The sequence below is a fragment of the Procambarus clarkii genome, chromosome 11, assembly GCF_040958095.1.
Source record: "Procambarus clarkii isolate CNS0578487 chromosome 11, FALCON_Pclarkii_2.0, whole genome shotgun sequence".
NCBI lineage: Eukaryota > Metazoa > Arthropoda > Malacostraca > Decapoda > Cambaridae > Procambarus > Procambarus clarkii.
Genome location: NC_091160.1, coordinates 46,557,755 through 46,581,628, shown reverse-complemented (window position 1 = coordinate 46,581,628; position 23,874 = coordinate 46,557,755). Strand labels below are relative to the sequence as shown.

Genomic DNA, 23,874 nt, shown 5'->3' with positions numbered 1-23,874 from the left:
CCCAGTGTTGCAGCATGCTGCAACACTGGGTTCATGATTGATCTTCGTATGCCAGGGACTTCTTGACCAAACTTTGCTAATAACTGTGTTGCAAGTGTAAAAGCAAATGAACGGAAAACAGGTTTACGTCCAGTTTTCACCGGGTACAAATTATAGCAGTTCAACATGCTCATGTCAACAAGACGGAAAAACACTTTTCGTCCACCTCAATGTTTTCCGCACACACTCGATAGTGCCAATCATCATGTCAGCCTTATCAATCAAACGCATATTGATATTGTAGTAAAGAACACAATCTGGCTTATATACTGGTTCTCTAGTTACACGGTGCACCTTGCCACTGTTCACCATTGTACCCTCATGAACGGTTGTCAGCAGGTTCACTTCTCTCTTGTCTTTCCACCGTACTGAGAGTATTTCATCACATTTCCGTACCTGGCACTCACCAACTGCAAGTCCACCGCCAAACGCTGGCATTTCCCTTCTTCGTGGTTTTACTGTGCCAACCAACCCGGTTCTATTTTCAATCAAGAACTTAGCTAGCAATGGACTCATATAGTAATTATCTGTGTATAGGATGTGGCCCTTGTTCATCCATGGTGCCATCAGTGACTTCGCCACACTACCAGAGAAACCATGTTCGTCGTTACCAGGAATGTCTACATCGCTAGCTGAATACAGAATCATGTGTAACACGTATCCTGTTTCACATATTCCCTCAAAACAAAACAGATTTGGCTTGAAATTCTTTGTACTGTGTGACTGTAATTGCCACTTAGGTAATTACAGTCACACAGTACAAAGAATTTCAAGCCAAATCTGTTTCGTTTTGAGGGAATATACTGTTTGAATGAAACACGTCCTTTGAATAGTATAAGGGATTCGTCAATCACCAGCTTCTGTGCTGGTACGTAAAAATCTCTGAATTTTCCAATCACCTCATTCATATAGTGCCTCACTCGCCAAAGTCTATCCTCCTCAGTCCGGTCCTCATTAGTTGCAAAATGCACACACCTGAGGAGTATCTGAAATCTGTCTCGGGACATATATTTCCCAAAGAAAGGTGTTGGAATAGTCAGATCTTTGCTCCAGTAATCTGAGAGAGCGTGTTTGACACAGTGTTTCATCAACATACATATTGCAAGAAACACATACATTTCACCTATATTGGTGTTTTTCCAACATTGCAAGCGTGAAAATTCTGTTATCTCTTTTCTAATGAGATGAGCCGCATGAAGGTTCGTTTGGTGTACAATATATTCCATGAGCGGTTCATCACAGAATGCGGTAAAATAATCACATTCACTCATATCATCACCATTATCAGGGAAAAGCTCTGTAATCCCAGCGTCTTTATCGTCAAAGGCAGGAATTCGGGGAATAAAACCAGCACCATCACTCCACACTAGTACACTTGGTGTCCTGCGAGACGCAAGGGACGCAGCAGAGGCACTACGGCGAGGAAGCGATGCACCCCGTGGACCAGGAGCTGAAGCCCGTCTACACACAGTACGGCCGCTACCTGCACGTGAGGTAGAGGCACGTGCACATGAGGCTCTTGGTGCCACATGTTGTTCCATGCGGTGGCGCTTGGCTGGCCGAGACACTGCTGACGCGACAAAATCTTGCCCAGTAACACCACTGGTACTGGCACCAGGCTCGGTAACACTATGTTCTGATTCCACTTCACTAAAACCAGAAAAAGTCACCTTCCTCTGACTCGTCACCGAAAGTATCTTCAGACTCTAAATAATCACAGGAACTGTGTGGCCGAGGGAGAATTGGGGTAGACACTGGCCGAGGCGGCATGGGTGAGCGAATAGGCCTCGCCATGGGAGGCAGCTGTATCTCGTATTCACTGTCCGTGCTATCAACATCGGTCAATTGTGTGTAGTCTTTATCAATATCAGAGTCATCAAAGTCACTTTCCTCACCATCGGAAAATAATTCACTGGTTATTTGCTGCTGGGTGAGTGATTGTGTGGGGCGTGCCTGGGAAGCTTTCGGCCGTGCGCTCGACATGGTGGCTGCTGGGTAACTGAGGCCTCCCAAGCGATGGTAGCGTGAGCTGGATTTTTTTTCAAAATGGCGGCTGTTTACTATAGCCCCTGGGCAGCATATGGGGACCCCCTCTACCCCGCGGGCCTTTCAAATCGTGCTCGGTACGCCCGCACATCATATGATGCGATGCGCAATTGAAGGGTTCATGATTGTATGTGTAATGTATTCTTCGTAAATAGCAGATTTGACACCTATGTTTTATTAATTACTTTTTTTTACAGACTATGGTTATATTTCATGTAAAAAATTTATGTACAGTAAATAGTAATTATTTATGTAGATGTATTTATCAAAATATTTGCAAATTCAGCTTTACGTATTCTGTCTTGCAGTTCCTAAATCCTATTTATGCCACATTGTTTCTGTATATTTTCTCATTACATGAAGCTTGCACACACACACAGATATAGTCCCCTTGTTTATAACAAATTGACTTAATCTGTAGAGCAAAATGTTGCATTACCTTTGCCATCTTTAGCTTTAGGCTACTTTTCTATAGGTAAGGACCACGTACATACTGTCCTTGTATACTTTCTGAAGAAAAAAATAGTTTGCCTTCACATGTTTGAAAATAAAATATATAGCAGAATTTTTCTTTTGGTAATACATTTTTATACATCAGTGCATTACAGTATTGTATTATTTATTTTATATAAACGTTTTAGAAATTGCTTGCACTTGTATTGTGCTACATAGTCTCCCTGGCTTGGTGTCTTCTTTTGGTAATTACTTTTGGTAATTAGACTACGAAATTCAAGATGGCCACCGGCAAGAAGAAAAGCAAAACAGCTAGATTTTGGTGGATTCGGTGAGGAAAGTATTAATATAAGCAGTCTACACAAGAAGTTGGCAAAATTAGACATTACCGTATTGTGAACTACATATCATGTAGAAATAATCAGTAAATTGAGAGAAAGTAATAACCACTTGTGTAGCAAAGTATTAGATCTTGAATGGCTTGTGCAAGACTTATGCTAGGAAAACAATCAATGGGAAGCTAAAAGCAAAGCCACAGAAGAGGAAAATAGTCTTAAAAATAGCTTTTGAAGATGTTAAAGCAAATCTAAACAAGAATGACAATAATAGGTTAAGTAAGGAAATCCAACATGAAAAAACAGCCTTTGTCATTAGAGATGGAGAAAGTTACACAGGGACAAGAACAGTACAAGAAGGCAACCCATCCTCCTCTTTAGATAGTACCTAATATGGAAGTGTCAATAGTCATAAATTTGTACGTACTTAACTTTTAGATAGTAGTATACTGTACTAACTAGTAAGCAATTGTTTTAAAATAACTGAAGCTAAAAGACACCTAAATATTCCTAGGCCTAGGTACAGCACACACATGCACTTTATTAAACATCAGAAATCGTGTATTAGGGGCCTAGGGAGGTTAGGTTAGGTTTAGTTTGTCAAAGCAACACAAGTAAAAAATCGTTTTCCGGTTTGTCCAACTTAATAATTCTGATTTATACTTTCTAATTTTGTTGTACGTTGGTATATACTGTATACTGTGGTCCTCATCGTTACTATAAGTATTACCAAAATGGGGATGGGCAGAAGTAGAATATGCAACTCACTTGTGCACAAGTGGCCAGGGAGAAAGTAAAAAAATAGAAGCAGCAGTAAAGGAAGCCAAACACTGCAGCAACCAGAATAAAACAAACATTAGGTTGGAAGTCAGAAAGGAACTAGCATTAGAACCGAAATTGGTGCAAAACACAGTCAATCGACGTAAGTTTCTATTAATTTTTAGTTGCAAAGAAAAGGAGATAACATCTAGGTCAGAAAGAGCCATAGAAGAAGCAAAGGTAGTAGATAAAATTGTTGGGCTAGTGGAAGGTCTTACAACCAAAGTTAATGTCTGTGACTACAGGAAAATTGGCAGGTACAAAAAAAGGGAAAGATTGATCCTTGATCTCCCTAAATGGTGCTAAACAGATGGAAGAGGTAATCAGGAATGTAAGGAAACTACAAAGTGATGAGGAAGGGAAATTATGGTCATTAAGACAAGATCTTTCAAAAGAAGACAGAAGCTGAAAATAGACCTTGTCGAGGCAAAACTGGCAAAAATGAAGAGCAGGAACAAAGAAGAAATCAAGTCTTTTCTGGGGGAGTCCCGTCAGCTCCCGTGGAGCTATCCAGGCCTAAGTGTATCTATTAGCTTTCTGACATCAAAGTGCATGGAGTTCTTACCTACCGAGGACCACGAGCCAGAACCTATCTCCCTCAGAGCCGTGAAAAGCAATGGCCTATAGACACCTCTGTGTGGTTGGGAGCATTCTATGTCTGCCATCGACCAGGTCAGGCACCCAGAAAGATACGTGCCCCAAAACAAATCCCTATTCTAGTAAAAATATTGCTACCGAAAGCCGAATAAGTGGACAGAACTCCCCAACAAAAATTAGCAAATGAGCATGACGTTGCCGCGCCGCTGTCTGAGCAACCCTCACCTTTCCGGGAGGGGGAACGGGGAGCCCCAGACTCGCGCGCCGGCAATCCAACCGGCAGTTCTTGGATGGTGTGATACTGGCTGGTTAGGTGCCTCTGGCTCCAGTTTTTGTTTTCAGCTACTTCTGTCCCGTAACACAAGCTGTCTCGTGTTCTATTTCACCTCTGGCCTGCTCATGTGCCTCCTGAGCTTTCCTGGTCTTTGGACTGGGTGCTCTCCTTTCTCTCTCCTCCTCGGTTTGTTGTGGGCCCCTTCAGTTCAGGATTGTTTTTCCAAGGCTCTTTTTTCCTGTTGGCATTGGCCTCTGGGGATCGGCTCAGGGAGTTTCATGCTCTCCTCCGCCACAGGGGTTTCTGCTCCTTTGGTCCTGGTGGTAGCTTTGTTTGGTTGCAGCCGTCTCCTTCTTTTCTGGCGAAGAATGAGACTGCTGCTTTCCGAAGAGGGTCCTTAGGTTATTAATGCTTGGTTGGTCAGGCCGGAGATTTATCATGTGTTGTCTGGTTGCGGCTCTCTGCCGTTATCTGCGCACCACGGCTTCAGTGGCCGGGGATGCACTCTGGGTTGACCCAGTTTCACTCCCCTGTTCCTGGGCTCGGGTCTCTCAGGTCGTCTGCAGGGTTATTAAGTTTAGCCAGTCTGCGGTCTATCCCCGTGCCCACGATGTTCGTAAGTTTGCTGTTTTGGCAGCGGTCTTCGGCAACATATCTTGAGTTGACATTCAGGCACGGGGATTTTGGAGGTCGAACAGGGTCCTGGCCGCACGCCACCTTTTCAATGTCCCTGGACCTGGTAGGTCCTGCCTTGCAATGAGTCAGCAGCCGGATGTCTCGACTTCGCATTGAGGTGTGAGGATTGACTGTCTCCCGGGTAAGTCTCTTGTGTTTTTCCTTGTCTTTGGGTAAGTAGCTCCGGGGAGCCGAAGGGTCTCCACCCAGAAAACCAGCGTTGAATGTAATGAAACGCCATTTGCTGGATGAGACCCAGAGGCTCCCTGGCATCCCTCCCTCCCTCCCTCCCTCCCTCCCTCCCTCTGGTCAGCGGTGTTTTTGTGTGTTTTGACATCCAGCCTAAGAACTGCCAGTTGGATTGCTGGCGCGAGGGTCTGGGGCTCCGACTTCCTCCCCCAATGTGATGACATTATGCTTGTTTGCTAATTTTCGTTGGGGAGTTCTGTCCATTCGTTTGGGTTTTGGTAGTAATATTTTTACCAGAATAGGTGGGTTTGTTTTGGGGCGCCTATCTTTCTGGGTGCCAGACCCCATCGATGGCAGACATGGAATGCTCCCAACCACACAAGGGTTTCTATAGGCCATTGCTCCTCGCGCCTCTATGAGGAGGCCTGGTTCTGGCTCATGGTCCCCAGTAGGCAAGAACTCCATGCACTTTGATGCGAGAAAACTAATAGTTACATATCAGCCTGGATAGCTCCTGGGAGCCTCCGGGTCTTGCCCAGAAAATAGCGTTTCATTCAATGCTATTTTTTTTCTACAAGGTGATAAAGGTAGGCAAGCCAGTGAAATGGTACAAAAATGTAAACCAACAAAATCACTAGAGAAAGGTGGAAGTGAAGGACAAGGAGAGAGGGAACATGTTCTTGAAGATTGTATACACCAACATGGAGTGAGATCAAAGATACTGGAGTTATGTGATGTAATACAGCTGCAGACACCAGACATTGTTGTACTCATGGAGACAAAACTTGAAGATGATATTTTATCTGTTCGGAGACGGGACAGAAAAATTAGGAAAGGCGGTGGCGTTGCCATGCTGGTGAAAGAACACCTAAAGGTAAACAAAATAATGATTGTCAATCCACGAGAAGTTGACATAACGCTAGAGATCTGCAATCAAGTTGATAAACTAATAATCAGAAATGCATGTAGTCCACCACCATGCAACTCATGGACAAAGGAAGAGCTTGATAATAAACGAATGGGTCCTATAACAATAATGACAGAGATTATAGAAAGAGCTGATAAAGACAGATCATGACTGTTGGTAGCTGGCGACTTCAATTTGAAATCCATAGACTGGGAGGCATATGAAGCTAGAACAGAAAACTTTTGGACCTGTAAATTCTTGAACCTCATCCTGGAAACATTCATGTATCAACATGTTAAACAAACTACGAGGATGAGGGAAGGGGGTTGTTACCACCATGCTGGATTTGATATTTATCAGGAAAGAGGAAGAGAGATTTGACATTAGGTACCTTCCTTGGGTAAAAGTGGCCATGTCTTTATGGGAATAAGGTATGCAGTGCATTATAATCTGGAAGAAAATGAGGAAGTTGAAGCAGTTAAAAAAACCTGATTTCAGGAGAGGACATTATGGGGAACTTAGAAATTTCTTTAAGGAATTTGACTGGAAAGACTTGCTGTTAGGCAAGGAAGTAAATGTATGTAAAGTTTTGTGAAATATATGATAAAGGCACAAACAAATTTATACCAAAGCAGAGATGCAGGACTAGGAAACAGGATTGGTTCAACAGAAATTGAGAGAAGGCCAGAGGCCAAAAAACATAAAAATGGAATCACTATAGGAAGAGGCCAAACCCCCAAACATTCCAGCGATACAAAGATGTGAGCAACAACTACACGGCAGCGAGGAGAGAGGCTGAAAGAAATTGAGAAAGGGATAGCCGGCAAATGTAAAACAGAACCAGGCTTATTCTATAAATTCATCAACATTGAAAAGGAAATGTGTGAAACATTAAACAAACAGTTCCAAAGTGTGTGTTTTTTTTTTTTTTTTTTTTGCAAAATGAAATCTTCAGAGAACCAGACACAATAAGAATTCCAGAAAACAACATAGAGCACATAGACAAAGTCTATGTGCTTTGTCTAGACATAGTCTAGACAAAGTGGCATAATGCTCAAGGAACTAAGTAAGAACAAAGCAGTTGGTCCAGATGGAGTTTCACCATGGGGGATGGGGGTTCTGAGAGAATATGCACCTGAGCTCAGCATTCCACATAACTGATTTTTCAGGCATCGCTGTGTACAGGAGTCGTAGCAGATGTGTGGAAAAAGGCTAACATAGTTCCAATCTACACAAGAGGCAGCAAGGAAGACCCCCTCAATTATAGACCTGCATCGCTGACAAGTGTAATACTGTACAGTAGTCAAAATATTGGAAAAATAATTAAAACTACAGTAAATGGGTAAAACACCTGGAAAAAATACAATATAACAGACAGACACCGTATAGATTTTAATCTGCAAGATCCTGTGTAAAGAATTTACTCAGTTTCTGTGATTGAGCCACAGAGATTTTACAGGAAAGAGATGGTTGGGTTTACTGCATCTATCTGGACCTAAAAAAAAGCCTTTCGACAGAGTTCCACATAAGAGGTTGTTCAGGAAACTGAAACATATTGAAAGAGTGACAGGTAGGCTCCTAACATGGATAAAAAGATTGACAGAAAAATGAGGGCAGCAATGAGGGGCTTAACAGCTGAGTGGACAGCACTTCGGATTCCTAGTCCTGAGATTCCGGGTTTGATTCCCGGTGGAGGCGGAAACAAATGGGCAGAGTTTTTCACCATGATGCCCCTGTTCACCTAGGTACCTGGGAGTTAGACAGCTGCTGGAGGCTGCTTCCTGGGGGATGTGTAACAAAAAGGAGGCCTGATTGAGGATCAGGCCGCGGGGACACTAAGCCCCAAAATCATCTCAAGATCTTAAGATAGCAATAAGAGGCAATGTATTGGACTAGAGAAATGTCACAAGTGGAGTACCTCAGGGTTCAGTTCTTGCACCAGTGATGTTTATTGTCTACATAAATGATCTACCAGATGGTATACTGAATTATATGAGCATGTTTGCTAATGATGCTAAGATACTAGGGAAGATAAGAAACTTAGGTGATTGTCATGCCCTTTAGGAAGACCTGGACAAAATAAGTATATGGAGCACCTCTTGGCAAACAGAATTTAATATGAATAAATGCCATGTTATGGAATGTGGAATAGGATAACTTAGACCCCATACAACCTATAAATTATGTGAGAAATCTTTTGAGAATTTTGATAAAGAAAGAGATCTAGGGGTGGTGCTAGATAGAAAACTATCACCTGAGGACCCCATAAAGAACATCGTGCAAGGAGCCTATGCTACGCTATAATTTCAGAATTGCTTTTAAATGCGTGAATGGTGAAATACTAAAGAAATTGTTCACAGATTTTGTTAGACCAAAGCTGGAATATGCAGCGGTTGTGTGGTGTCCATATCTTAACACTTTGGTGCACCCCGCTCGCCACCCCTCAACTGTGCGATATGGGACCCAGGGTGTCACGGGAGTGCGCGTAAATTCTGAAAAGTGTATACTCTCTACAACTTTGTCACCTTAATTCTCGTCCTACGAGATTAAATTTGGTATCATTGTGTTCGCAATAGAATTCTCTACAGCACTAAATGCATATAAACTCCAAAAGCCCGGCTAATTACCCGCAGCAAACAGAGAAAGTGCGAACGAGTTACCCAGGAGCGCGCAAACGCGATAAAATGTTTTCACTATTTTCACTCTGGTCACCTCAATTTTTATCCTAAGTCTTTCATTTTGGTCTCAATGGGTTCGCAATAGAATTCTCTAGAGGAACATTAGCATATAAAATAAAAAACCTGGTCACGCTCCAACCGCCGACGAGTTGAAGACGGGCCACGCGTTAGCCGCGAGTGAGTGCTCAGCCGCCTTCCAGCTACACTCCCAATTCCCGCCCTTTTCAAGCCTTTCTTTCGCAATTTTCTTCCTGGAAGGGCCTTGTTCATGATCACTATCCATCGTGGAGTAAGCGTAGATAGTTTCTAAAGCCGCAGTAAGAAATATAGCCACGGAAAATAGCCGAAATGTTCACACGTTTGAGATGCGAGGGGAGGCGACATTGGTCACAACAGTGGAGCGAAAACAATGGGCCCACGGCATGTGCCAAGCTGCCTGAGGGCCAGGAGGTTCAACAAAGAAAATGGGAAGACATTGGCGCGCATTTTAAAACCAGTCCCCAAAAAATCGGATAAAAACCTGATTTTTGGCGATTATTTAAAGTGGATGACGCAATGCTGCGTCATCCCCGGAATTACCGCCAGTAAACGGATGACAATGCTGCGTCATGCCTGGGCGAAAGTGTTAAGAAGCACATCAACAAACTGGAAAAGGTGCAAAGACATGCAACTAAATGGCTCTCAGAACTGAAAGATAAGAGCTACAAGGAGAGGTTAGGGACATTAAATATGCTAAAACTAGAAGATAGAAGTAAAAAAGGAGATATGATCACTACTGTATAAACAAAATAGTAACGGGAATCGATAAAATTGATAGGGAAAAATTCGTGAGACCTGGAACTTCAAGAACAAGATCATAGATTTAAACTAACTAAGCAAAGCTGCCAAAGAATATAATTACTTTCATTTTTGCAAACAGAGTGGTAGACACTTGGAACAAGTTAGGTAAGAAGGTAGTAGAGTCCAAAACCATGAGTAGTTTCAAAGTGTTATACGACAGTACTGGGAAGACGGGGCACCACAAGCATAGCTCTCTTCCTGTAACCACACTTAGGTAATTACTTGCATGTGTTTCGTGCTACATTGTCTCCCTGGCTTGGTGGCTTCTTTTGACGACTACTTTCTTGTACGTGCGATACTTTACTTTTCATAAATTGTTATACTGTATACTCTACGCCCTTCCTGTGGGCAATGTTGGATGTCAGTCACTCAGTGACCAAGGAAACTGAATTCCAAATAGTATCTTAACTGAACAGGTTACTGAATTGATGAAATAATGACAGTTTAACTTTTTTTTTTTTTTTTTTTACGTTTCTAGTCAACCCATGACCGTACGCTTGATCAGCAGTGTACCGTTACTCGTCCTGGTGTTTCGTACTTGGCTGCTGCTCATGTTACAGAGTTGATGGTTTCAATTCTCCAGCATCCAGACAGGTACAGTATATCTGCACCAATCTCCTGTTCCTCCATCTACTTTCATTTGTAGGATGCTGACAGTTGATATAGTTTATATTATAAAGTACAAAAGTATGGACCCCCCTTAATGCCAAGAATAGGGATTTTTCTATCTGCTAATGAAGTGTAAAAAATTGAGAGCTAATGTGTTGTGTAACAAAAGTGTTTTTAGCAAACATAACCCATAAAATGGAGTTATTGTCATAAGATGATCTCCAGTGTAAAGCAGTTCTCATCATATGTTGATTACAGTTATCCCCCTAGTTCTTATATAAAATGATAGGATGAAACATCTGCTCTTTACCGTATTACAGAGTTTGAGGTCAACGTTTCCAATACTGACACACTGGCCCTGGGACGTGGACGCTTGTGCTGGGCACAAATTTTATAAGGATGTTGAGTCATTGCATTACTATAATGTTGGGGACTCGCCCATTCTCGTTTTCTGCCTGGCTATGACTTGTATGAATTGTTCTTGACCATTTTTGTATTTTATTTTCTTTGGTATTGGACTGTCCTTGCCCATCCCTGCCTCTGGGGATTGTACAGGCTCAGATTAGTGCATGCGGGCACCTTTTGTCTTTATCCTTAGGCCTCTTCTTTGTGCCTTAGTTCACAGGCAGAAGTCAGTACTGTACTATGCTCTCTTGTATGTGTTAGCCATGACACTACAATACAGGATTCGGCAAAACTCTGAATGGTACAGCTTTGAAGAGTTCCATGCAAATATTTATTTACCCTGTCTGCAGTCCCTTCTGCCTCCTGTATTTTCCTTTGAGGCAGGATTGCATCTACCTAATGTTAGCAGCTCACCAATGGACTTGTGCAATGAAGCTCCAGTAATACAGGTCAAAGGTATTGGCTAATGCAGATTCTTTGTTGTCTTCCCTCTTTTTAGAGGAGAATAGGGTCATTTTGGACCTTACCCTTGCAAATCACAGCACCTGGCCTGGAAAAGCATTGCTCACTTCCTGCATTTTGGTGTCTAGGCTGCTGCTCCTGGGGAACTGACAAGCACCTGGATTTCCTTCTTGTAATGGGTCTGCAACAGTAGTCTCTCACTTTGTGAGAGACTACTTTTTTTTTGAGATACTTTTTACTTGATATTTTTTTTGTTTGAGATTTAGAGAAATTTGTGAGAGATACACAATCCTGTGTATCTAATTTACTCAGTTTCTATGATCGAGCCACAGAGATATTACAGGAAAGAGATGGTTGGGTTGACTGCATCTATCTGGACCTAAAAAAGGCTTTTGACAGAGTTCCACATAAGAGGTTGTTCTGGAAACTGGAAAATATTGGAGGGGTGACAGATAAGCTTCTATCATGGATGAAAAATTTTCTGACTGATAGAAAAATGAGGGCAGTAATCAGAGGCAATGTATCGGAATGGAGAAATGTCACAAGTGGAGTACCACAGGGTTCAGTTCTTGCACCAGTGATGTTTAGTGTGTACATAAATGATCTACCAGTTGGTATACAGAATTATATGAACATGTTTGCTGATGATGCTAAGATAATAGGAAGGATAAGAAATTTAGATGATTGTCATGCCCTTCAAGAAGACCTGGACAAAATAAGTATATGGAGCACCACTTGGCAAATGGAATTTAATGTTAATAAATGTCATGTTATGGAATGTGGAATAGGAGAACATAGACCCCACACAACCTATATATTATGTGAGAAATCTTTAAAGAATTCTGATAAAGAAAGAGATCTAGGGGTGGTGCTAGATAGAAAACTATCACCTGAGGACCACATAAAGAATATTGTGCAAGGAGCCTATGCTATGCTTTCTAACTTCAGAATTGCATTTAAATACATGGATGGCGATATTCTAAAGAAATTGTTCATGACTTTTGTTAGGCCAAAGCTAGAATATGCAGCTGTTGTGTGGTGCCCATATCTTAAGAAGCACATCAACAAACTGGAAAAGGTGCAAATACATGCTACTAAGTGGCTCCCAGAACTGAAGGGTAAGAGCTACGAGGAGAGGTTAGAAGCATTAAACATGCCAAAACTAGAAGACAGAAGAAAAAGAGGTGATATGATCACTACATACAAAATAGTAACAGGAATTGATAAAATCGACAGGGAAGATTTCCTGAGACCTGGCACTTCAAGAACAAGAGGTCATAGATTTAAACTAGCCAAACACAGATGCCGATGAAATATAAGAAAATTCACCTTCGCAAATAGAGTGGTAGACGGTTGGAACAAGTTAAGTGAGAAGGTGGTGGAGGCCGAGACCGTCAGTAGTTTCAAGCGTTATATGACAGAGTGCTGGGAAGACGGGACACCACGAGCGTAGCTCTCATCCTGTAACTACACTTAGGTAATTACACTTAGGTAATTACTTCAGTGATTGATGAGAGGGTGGGGGTGGGCATGGGTTGTTTGATGCTGGGAGCCTTGTACCTTCGTTGTCTCTGGAGGATACGGCCGAAAGGCCTGAGCCTTTCTGCAGCAGTCTTCTACATAACTCCAATCTGCAGCTGGGAGAGTGATCCTTTCTTCCTCAAGGGTGTTAAAGGCTTCTATAGCCCATCCTTTTTCTTTCAGTATATGAAAAGTATCCTGGGAATAGATTTAATCCCTTTGCTGAACTCTGCATGTCAACCTCACCATTTCCTTGGTAAGTGACCATGCAGGCCAACTGGTTGTTGTCATATTCCTTGGTGGTCTGTGATGGCAAGGAGGAGCTTGGAAAGACTTAGAATTTATACTTGAATTAAATCTTCTAGAGGTCACTTCCTAATACAGTTATCACAACAGGGGCTGCTTGAATATTTCCGTTGTACTAGTACCAGAATATCACCCTGCCTGACTGCAAGGCACAGTTCCTGTTCAGAAAGCAATTTTTCATATACTATAATACACAAACCTATTTTTCCTATACAAATACAGAACTGTTTTTTTTTTCTCTCAGAGGGCTTGCCGAAGCAAGCCTGAATGACGCTGATGTCAAAGAAGGGGTATTAGGTCCAGTACCTCATTCTATACGAGGGTTTTTAGGAAGACATAAGCTTTTAACTCCTGCTTCAACAGCATTTCAACAGTGCTCTGGTTGTTCTGATAAGGTACAGTAATTGATTAATCAATTTCGTGTGTGCTTGCTTCCGACAGTACAAAATATTCTTGTATCAAACCTTATTGACTGGTTTTCATGCTTCACAGTAGTATTCAGTGCTGATACATTTGCTCATTTGTATTATTCCTTGAATGAAAGTCTAGATGATGACCAAATGTACATTATTACTGATCTCAATTCACAAGGGAATTAGTATTTTTTTCTGCAATGGCGGCAGGTAACTTATTTATCTAGCAACATTTCTAGCATTTTTCTTGACCAAAAAAAAATTATCTTCATAATTAAAAACACATTTAAATTTACTAACTGGTGTACTCATAAATTTTACAAAATATGAACTCCATGACCAGTTTTGGAACAGCTTATCCATGTATTGTCTTTCCTGCAGGTGATAGCAGCATACAGAGAAGGTGGTTTTGAGTTTCTAGTGAAGGTCTTCAACTCTCCAGCATATCTAGAAGAAGTCTCGGGTCTTAGTGAGCTGCACCAATGTGTTGATGATTCACAGGTAATAACTGTCTAAAAAAAAAAAAAAAAAAAAAAAAAAAAATGACAGGAAATAAATATGACTTACCTCATTCATGGGGGATTGTTGAGCTGTTTTGGATGGGAATTGTGTATGGGAGAAAATAAAATCTTCTTCAATATCTTAGTGTATTTGTTAATCTATTTTTCATAAATGATCAGAGCCGATATTTGCATTGAGGCGGCTTGTATTAGAGAAAGAAGGTATGTGAGGAAAAAGAAGTATGGTAAAGTGTGCCTGGCATTTATGGACTTGTGGGAAAAGCATATGACTTAGTTAATATTGAAGGATTTTGGAGAGTGATGAGCATGTATGAGGTCAACAAAGTTCTGTTAATTGCTGTAAAAAGTTGGTATGTGCATTATATAAGGCTCAGGTGTACTGTTCTCAGTACTGCTGTTCTTGGGCTCCTCCTTCAGGGTTGTCCATCCTCTTGTTGGTTGGCTATTGTGCCACGGACACAGTGGGATCTCACTAGAACAAAACAGAACATAGATCGGCGTTCAATCCCCGACCGTCTAAGTGACTGGGCACCATTCCTTCCTTCCTTCCCCCTCCCCCCCAGTCCTATCCCAAATCCTTATCATGACCCCTTCCCAGTGCTATAAAGTCATAATGGCTTGGGACTTTCCCCTGATAATTAAAAAAAATAGAACACAACCACACTTCAGGAAATTTGAGGATGGGGGGTGTGAATGGATTATTTGTTCACCTAGTCTCTAGCAGAATTCACCATTCAGATGCAGACTTGGGTACAGGGAGAGAATATGTATCAGTCGTATGATTAGTCTTTGTGAGAGCTGGTTTAGCCTGCTCTAGGTACAATATTGTCACTCATTTTAAGTTTTGTCCAGATAGAATGGCCCTAATTGGCAATCAGAAAATAATTATAATAACATGTTCAAAATGGCATAAAGTTTTCTCCACACAAAGTACTATAAAATGTTTCTCAACTTCAGATCTGGGAACTGACTGACAGCGAAGAAGAGGCAGAGTGAGAAGTCAATGATTAAATTTAGTCATCATCTTCATATGGTTGAAATCCAAATTTAAGTTTTGTAGCAAAATTGTAAAAGTGTTGAGTCAAAGTTTGATATGTTCAGCTAGCTAAATATTTAAACTATTGTAGTAAAAATGAACGTGTTTATCTTTATTATATGTAACTTTATCAATAAATATGTACTGTAAGCCTAAATTATGGTTTTTAATGTTCTTGGATACACACTACTCTAGAAGCCCAACTGAACGTTCCTAGAACTATGACTAGTAATATTAGGTAAAGCAATTAACAGTACTCAAAAACTAGCCAAGTTCAGAGCCATTTTTGCTTTTCAAGTTCTTAATTGTGTTGGAGTTTGTAGTTCATCTGTCATGAACGAGAGGAAATTAAAACGGCAGCCTTTTTTTAATACCTCTATAACTGATACGTAATTCGGGAACCGGTCGGCTGAGCGGACAGCACGCTGGACTTGTGATCCTGTGGTCCTGGGTTCGATCCCAGGCACCGGCGAGAAACAATGAGCAGAGTTTCTTTCACCCTATGCCTCTGTTACTTAGCAGTAAAATAGTTACCTGGGTGTTAGTCAGCTGTCACGGGCTGCTTCCTGGGGGTAGAGGCCTGGTCGAGGACCGGGCCGCGGGGACACTAAAGCCCCGAAATCATCTCAAGATCTCAAGCAGTGAATGGTTGAGGATATAATAAGCTGTAATATATAGACCAATCAGTCGATACCTTTATTCTTAAATATATTTGTACATTTATAGTTGGGTTAGTTTACACAAATTTACAGTTTTTACCTAAGTCATAACAACATAATATGAAATATCTGATGATGAGAATACAATTTAAAGGACTAAACCAATCAATAAATTTGTACAACAAATTTTCACACCCTAGGCTACAGGGTGTGAAAACGGATTCCAGGACCATCCCGGTTAAAAATTACTCTCGATTCACAGCTCATGCAACATAGATCTGACTTCAATAGGACTCAAAATGCTGGTCAGAAAGCTTTGTGACAGTTCCTTCAAAGGTCCAAATATGCAATTGGGGAGGGGGGCTCTGCTTTCTCTCTTGAATAGTTATTATTTTATCCTGTATACCTGCCACACCATTATATATACCACTTGTAAAGTTGTATTTCCCAACACCGTTTATATTTATGGAAAAGTTGAGGAGGCACAGTGACAAATGAGTACGGTACCTGAAAAAAGAACCGAGTTTGATTGGTAATTCTCTTGAGATAAAAAAAATGTAAGGCGTTTGCGATCTATTTTTTCAATGTAGGTGTAGATATTAGGCCTGATATGAAATTGCAATGAGAGTGAATGACTGATATCTATACAGAACCCCCGTTTATCCATTTGTCTTGTTGCACCCTACCCAGGAACTCAAATTTGAAGACAATGCCTTGACAGAAAAGAACCCAAGCTACTCTAATTATAAATTTGCCTTTCATTAGTGTGTTTTAAAAACTAAAGAAGCTTCATATATACACATACTAAGGCAACAAAATCACAATGTAATGCATCTACAAATAAATCTTTAGAGCAGGATGACAGGATTGAACCAGAATCTTTTTTTCATACACAATAGGTCATCTTCCATTTGTTTTTGTTGAGGGGGCGAGAATTTTTAACTTCTGTGCTAGATTGATTATACAAACAGATGTAGCATCAAAATTAGTCTGAAGTTTGCATATAATATTTACCAATGGGGCACCACTCTGAATACTGCCCCTTGGGAGCTCAACTGCCATATGTAGATATAAGCCTTTGGCCTGCTACAGTACTTGGATACTAGATAATGAAACATTGCAATATATATTGTACCAGGAATTGCATTAGCATCACTTTGCATCTTATCACCTATGAACTTTTTAATATTCCTCAACACAGAAGAGGGGTTAAATAGTCTTCCCGACTTGCTGCCTTCCTTCAAAAAGTACTTTTGATACTTCTAGAATCCTAGGCATTTACTACAGTGCCTCTTTAAATTGACCAAAATGATGCTTACTGCCAGATAGTTGGTAAAAGAATTGCAGAAGGTTGTTAATAAGATGTGTGTGCAAAAGGAGAAAGTTGAAGGTCATTGTAGGAAAAAGTAAGGGTATATTATTTGAGACAGAAATTGTATATTGTGGATTTTGTAGATACCTATAGTGACAAGGCTGATTTTACCCCTAGAATAGAAATTTGGAAAGAAATAAGAGGGGTACCAAGTTTTAGGAACCTTGATGTTAGATAAAATGGGACTATTGAAGGTAAAATAGAAGTGGTAAAAATACAAAAATATTGCAGTATAGTGAAAGGAAAAACTGTTAGTATGGGGTTTAAGAAATACTTGACATGGCAGAAAAACTTTGGTATAGAAAATTGCAGCACTCAAAAGTACAAACAGTAGAAATTAGTTTTTTGCGAACAATTTTTGAATTAGCTTATGAGATGGGAATAGCAGTGATGAAGTACAAAGGAATGAAATCTGTAGTGGATAAAGCACAAAACATGGAGACGACATGAGTGTGTTAGTGGAGTTCCTAAGAATTGTTAAAGAACAGTAGAGCAGAACACTATATTAAAAAAAAGGATATGGGTGGAGATATAAGTGAGCTTGAAATGGTGAAAGGTTTGTGTGGTGATTGAATCATCTGGATAAACTTCCATTATGGTCACCCTCCTGATGAAGACCTCCCAGGAAGGAGTCAAGACTAACTAAGCCAGTACATTATGACTATAGTAAAGCATTTGGAAAGGTTACAAAGATGGAATAATGTCCAACTACCTTGGTTAACATCAGAAGTAATTGTCAAAAGTGCTAAGCAAGTATGTCTATAGCATTGTTTGTTCCAGAATATTTATATCTAGATATACAGTAATTCAGGATGTCATTATAATAGATAAAACTGATCAATGTCAATATAGCATCACCATGGGACAAACTGGGTAAAAAATGTTGGATCTCAAAAACTTTGTCTACCACATGAGCAAACAATGCTCACGAGTTTGGAGTCCAGTAAATGCTTGCAAATCATGCCTGTACCATTTCCCTAATAAAGAATCCATCCAATCAATTAACATAATTGATCACAAGACAGATGGTCGGGTACTACGGATAAGCCGAGTGCTATTAAATGTGGCTCATCCTCCTACCCATTGTGATAGGAAATCCCTTCTGGGTAGGCCATCACCCCCCCCCCCCCTCAATGTGCCAAATTCATGAACACCAGTAAAGGGCTGCTCTTTATTGTCCCTACTTAGTTTTGCACCTTTTTGAAATGTCAAATTTGTTAGGATGCTCATAAATCTTGCTTTCCCTACTGTCCCTGCACGTTTTGTTTGTGATAGAATTCTTGTTGAATCAGTACCTTTGACATCACAAGTGTATGAATTGGCATCCTGAATGATGTGTGTTTTTAGATTGTTCTGCAGCACAGTAAATGGTCTCCATTTTGATAATGTGGGGACAATGCATAACCTAGCCAGTCTTTGCACTACATTTTAAAGTGACAAAAGGATGAATTAGTTACATTTGATTGTACAGTACTGTACCTAGTTTAATAGTAACTAGCCATTCCTCAAAGTCTAGTGCATAGCAATTCTAGCATTTATTTCCTATACAAGACAAACTAGCCACTGGCTTTGATACCAATTTGGCTAGAATATTTATCAACACCATGTCCATAGCATTATATTATATTATTGCTAATGTATTTTAGTCCTTATAGTTACACAATTAGCAATGAACACCAACTATTGTCTTCAAGTAGACAACTATTCAGAAATTTTAGTGAAACACTTGCTCCAACCTCGGAGTGGTCGGTACAGCAGAGGCTTCTCACAGGTGGGTGTCAAGTGGTTGGCACCATTCCTTTCCAGGTCTTCTAGACTATTTAGTACAGTACTTTATTATTCATATTTGCTTTAAACCAAAAATTTACAATCAGTACTTTTGTCTAATTATGAAAGTTGTTGGAGATTAGACAACATTAATGCTCCTAAATGAGGAAGTAAGAGGGTTAAATGCTTCAAGTTTTTTCAGTAATTACCCATTTTCATAGTCTTGCTCTATTTCAACTAAAAGAGACTAATCAGTTCAGAAAATGTTAAAGGTTCACATGTGTCATAGCAAGACCGTTTTAAAAATGCACAGGAATTACAATTTAAAGATTTTTTATTTATACCTTTTATTACAAACCATTCTTCCTGTAGTCAATCACACTGGAATGGAGTTGTGCATACATACATGGCATTGTGGTACCCCACTCAAACATGAGATGAAAATCTAGCTGAATACCTGTGATACATGATAATGATGATGAACATGTCCTTCCAATAACATCAACCTTAAACAAATAATAAGTTACATTCCCACAATAACCTAAATATTTACAATTCATCTTTGTCAAATTCTTCATCAGTGCTCCCTGTAGGTGGGGCACCACCAGCACCTTGGTACAACTTGGCAACAATTGGTTGAACAATATCTTCTAGCTCCTTTTTCTGCGTCTTGTAATCTTCTGCATCTACATCAGGATGGTCTTCTAGCCACTTAATCTTCTCGTCAATAGCTTCCTCAATCTTTTCTTTGTCTTCATCAGAAAGCTTTGCACCAAGTTTCTCTTTGTCATTAACTTGGTTCTTCAAACTGTAGGCATAAGATTCTAGTTCATTTCTAGATTCAACACGTTCCTTTAATTTCTTGTCTTCATCGGCAAACACCTCTGCATCCTTTATCATACGTTCAATGTCTTCTGGGGTAAGACGATTTTGGTCATTTGTAATAACGATCTTTTCCTTGTTGCCTGTACCCTTGTCTTCTGCAGATACCTGAAGAATGCCATTAGCATCAATTTCAAAAGTAACTTCTATTTGGGGCACACCACGTGGAGCAGGTGGAATACCAGTCAAGTCAAACTTGCCAAGTATGTGGTTGTCTTTTGTCATTGGTCGCTCTCCTTCAAATACCTGGATGGTAACGGTATGCTGGTTATCCGAAGCAGTGGAGAAGATCTGCGACTTCTTTGTAGGAATTACAGTGTTACGAGAGATGAGTTTCGTCATTACCCCACCAACAGTTTCAATACCAAGTGTCAAGGGATTAACATCCAACAATACCAAGTCATTAGTGTCATCTTCTCCAGATAAAACACCAGCTTGCACAGCAGCACCATACGCTACAGCCTCATCAGGATTAATACCTCGTGATGGCTCCTTACCATTGAAGAACTCTTTAACCAACTGCTGGATCTTTGGGATACGGGTAGAACCGCCTACCAATACAATTTCGTCAATTTCCTTCTTCTGCAAGTCAGAATCTTCAAGCACCTTCTGGACAGGCTTCATTGTTGACCTGAAGAGATCCATGTTCAATTCTTCAAATTTAGCACGAGTAAGTGTTTCAGAGAAGTCTTCTCCTTCAAAGAAGGATTCAATTTCAATCCTGACCTGGTGACTGGCAGAGAGAGACCTCTTTGCTTTCTCTACCTCACGACGAAGTTTCTGCACAGCACGATTGTCTTTTCTGATGTCCTTGCCCTTCTTTTTCTTGTAGAGTTTGATGAAGTGTTCCATAACACGCTGATCAAAGTCTTCACCACCAAGATGAGTGTCACCATTTGTGGCAACCACTTCAAATACACCAGAATCAATAGTAAGCAGAGATACATCAAAAGTGCCACCACCAAGGTCAAACACCAAAATGTTCTTTTCTCCATCTTTCTTGTCAATGCCATAAGCAATGGCTGCTGCAGTTGGCTCATTAATTATTCTCATAACCGTCATACCAGCGATGATGCCAGCATCTTTTGTAGCCTGGCGCTGGGCATCGTTGAAATAAGCCGGTACAGTAACGACAGCATGGGTGACGGTCTTGCCCAGGTAAGCTTCTGCAACTTCCTTCATTTTCCCTAGCACCATGGCAGAAATTTCTTCAGCAGCAAACACCTTGTCACCCTGTGATGTAGAGACCTGAATGTGCGGCTTGTCATTTTTCTTTATAACTTTGAAGGGGAAGAACTGGATGTCATGTTGAACAGATTTATCCGACCATTCGCGGCCAATTAGCCGCTTTGCATCGAAGATGGTGTTCTCAGGATTTGTAGTCAGCTGGTTCTTGGCAGAATCTCCAATAAGTCTTTCCCCGTCGGCTGTGAAAGCTACGTAGGAGGGAGTAATTCTGTTGCCTTGGTCATTTGCAATGATTTCTACTCTGCCATTCTTGAAGACTCCAACACTGTAAAGAGAAATTAATAGTTATGCTATAGTAACAATATTTTACCATCCGAATCTAAGTAGAAAATTTTAAACTAACCTGGTATGAGCATTTTATGCCCTTGTTAAATACAATACAAGAAATTTAAATGGATCTTTAAACCAAAAGATTATTCAAATTTAAAGTATTAAAGCATTTTTGAAGTATTCATTGCTTAGCAACATTTTTAAATGGGTTGCCACCTTTTAAAGGTTAAAGATTTAAAAAGGCAAAGTGGCTAAGTTTCGTAGAATAATGCAAATTTTATTTAGCAGATTTACATTGTGCAATGCACAATTCAAACAAGCTAGTAATTTGGTCTAGCAATTAAACTATTGGTGTGTGTAGTTTGGAACTCTTAGAGCAGTTAACATTACAAGCAATTGCCTCCTTGAGGAGGAATCTTTTCAACTAGTCAAGGTTCCTTTTAAATCTTTAAAAATTATACCTTCCTGCATAGACAAGCCTTCTACCTGGTTGATACCTGGTTGATGGGGTTCTGGGAGTTCTTCTACTCCCCAAGCCCGGCCCGAGGCCAGGCTCGACTTGTGAGAGTTTGGTCCACCAGGCTGTTGCTTGGAGCGGCCCGCAGGGCCACGTACCCACCACAGCCCGGCTGATCCGGAACTTCTCTTAGAAAACCGTCCAGTTTTCTCTTGAAGATGTCCACGGTTGTTCCGGCAATATTTCTTATGCTCGCTGGGAGGACGTTGAACAACCGCGGACCCCTGATGTTTATACAGTGCTCTCTGATTGTGCCTATGACACCTCTGCTCTTCACAGGTTCAATCTTGCATTTTCTTCCATATCGTTCACTCCAGTACGTTGTTATTTTACTGTGTAGATTTGGGACCTGACCCTCCAGTATTTTCCAGGTGTATATTATTTGGTATCTCTCTCGTCTCCTTTCTAGAGAGTACATTTGGAGAGCTTTGAGACGATCCCAATAATTTAGGTGTTTTATCTCGTCTATGCGTGCCGTATATGTTAACTTTTAATAGTAACTAGTACACTTTTGGCCAGTTACCTTCAGGGTTCTAGTTTAATGCCCCCCCCCCTCCCAAGACTTGTCTAACACTATGGCACTTACAGCACTCTTAGTTCAATAAACAGTTGTGTTGTGGTCTACATCAAGTTATGCCATCTCAGGTCTGCATAGTAAAGCAAACTATTGCTTTGCTTCCTCCCCCATACAAGTAATTAGGAGACCTCAAATACAGTAAGCCACACAAACTTTGCAAATATGAAAGTCATACCCAAAAATAAAATTAAAACTTCGCCAACCATGACCTAGAAACAATATTTTCCTAACAATCTTTTCAAGGGAGGCCTCAAGCCACCAGTTGACTCACCAGGAGTACGTGGTGCCAAGATCTATGCCAATAACGGTGCCGACGTCTTCCTTCTTGTTCTCCTTGGCGGCCACCGCGGCCACCAGGGCCACCACGGCCAGCACTCTCGCACACCTCATTCCTGCAAGCATGAGAACTTCGTTAGATGTTGCTTTATGTACATTTTTGGCCCGGGCCAACGACATTTTAACCATTAAACTTAAAATCTTTCTGTAATGCAAGACAGTCTACAGCAGCCATAGATGACAGCTTTACACTGGTTGGACAACATTGTTGACATTCTAAACTATACATAATCAAGTTTATAATTCATATTGAACCAACGCTTCAAATGGTTCTAAATTTTATTAAAAAGGAAAACTTCATTAAATAAATTATGGTAACTACATAGGCCTCTAGGTAGGCTGTAGCCTCAGGGTAATCAGTAATGGTTTCACAAATATTTACACGTAGGCAATCACCAAAACATATGCAGCCGTGTGCTATAGGCACCACAACACTATAGGCAGCCGTGTGCTGCTATAGGCACCACCACAACACTATAGTGTTGCCTATAGCACAACTCGGCCATTACAAGGCACCGGGAGAAGACTTCAGTGCGTCACCTTAGTAACCTACAATAAACAACGCTGTACCAACTTAAATTGCAGTTTTTACGTTATTTAAAAAGTTTTTACATACTGTGACAGTCCAAGTATACTGGGGAAGTCTACCCCACAGTAGCCATACCCTGCCACCATAGGTTACACCCACTCTCACCGGTAACACAAAAATCAATACCCAGGCCCAGCCAGCTACCACAACCACCAGCCCCCCTACAACAACCACACCACCTTACCGTGTAGAAGGTGGCACAGGAGTCCACACCAGTCACAATCGTTCACTACAACACTAGGGAAGGAGACCCTGACGGTGGAGGAGGGTGAGTGACACTTAGTGGAGTCAGGCCGGTGAGGAGCTACAAGTATCGTCTGCTGGGTCTCGTGGACCTCTCTCATTGGTCGCCTTAGACCACGTGGTACAACTCCTCGCACTCTCATTGGTCAGCGTCATCATACTCTTGACTCTCCCATTGGTCCACGTCTTCCTACATCATGAATACCGGTAGAAACCATTAGTTTTACTTATCTCGTTTTTATTGGCATTATTAACTAATATTTCTACAATTATCTACACTTAAATGATA

The 23,874-nt window shown here is 40.8% G+C and overlaps 2 protein-coding genes across 4 annotated transcripts in view; one reads left to right on the top strand and one right to left on the bottom strand.

Annotated features, from left to right (window-relative positions):
* Positions 1–15,282, top strand: part of Atg7 (Autophagy-related 7) — a 94,504-nt gene extending 79,222 nt beyond the window's left edge. For all 3 annotated transcript variants that reach the window (XM_045742805.2, XM_045742806.2, XM_069322786.1), the window contains exons 13-16: positions 10,331–10,446; positions 13,400–13,550; positions 13,950–14,069; positions 15,047–15,282. In XM_045742805.2, coding sequence (XP_045598761.2) covers positions 10,331–10,446; positions 13,400–13,550; positions 13,950–14,069; positions 15,047–15,085 — 426 coding nt within the window. In that variant the 3' untranslated portion in view covers positions 15,086–15,282. The remainder of the gene's footprint in view (positions 1–10,330; positions 10,447–13,399; positions 13,551–13,949; positions 14,070–15,046) is intronic.
* A 514-nt stretch (positions 15,283–15,796) lies between these two features.
* Positions 15,797–23,743, bottom strand: Hsc70-3 (heat shock protein 70 cognate 3). The gene is made up of 3 exons (XM_045742804.2): positions 23,527–23,743; positions 22,689–22,809; positions 15,797–21,318 (listed from the first exon to the last, which is right to left on the bottom strand). Exons 1-3 carry the CDS (start codon positions 23,726–23,728, stop codon positions 19,473–19,475), a joined length of 2,169 nt encoding a protein of 722 aa, XP_045598760.2. The 5' UTR covers positions 23,729–23,743; the 3' UTR covers positions 15,797–19,472.
* Positions 23,744–23,874: the final 131 nt, after the last annotated feature.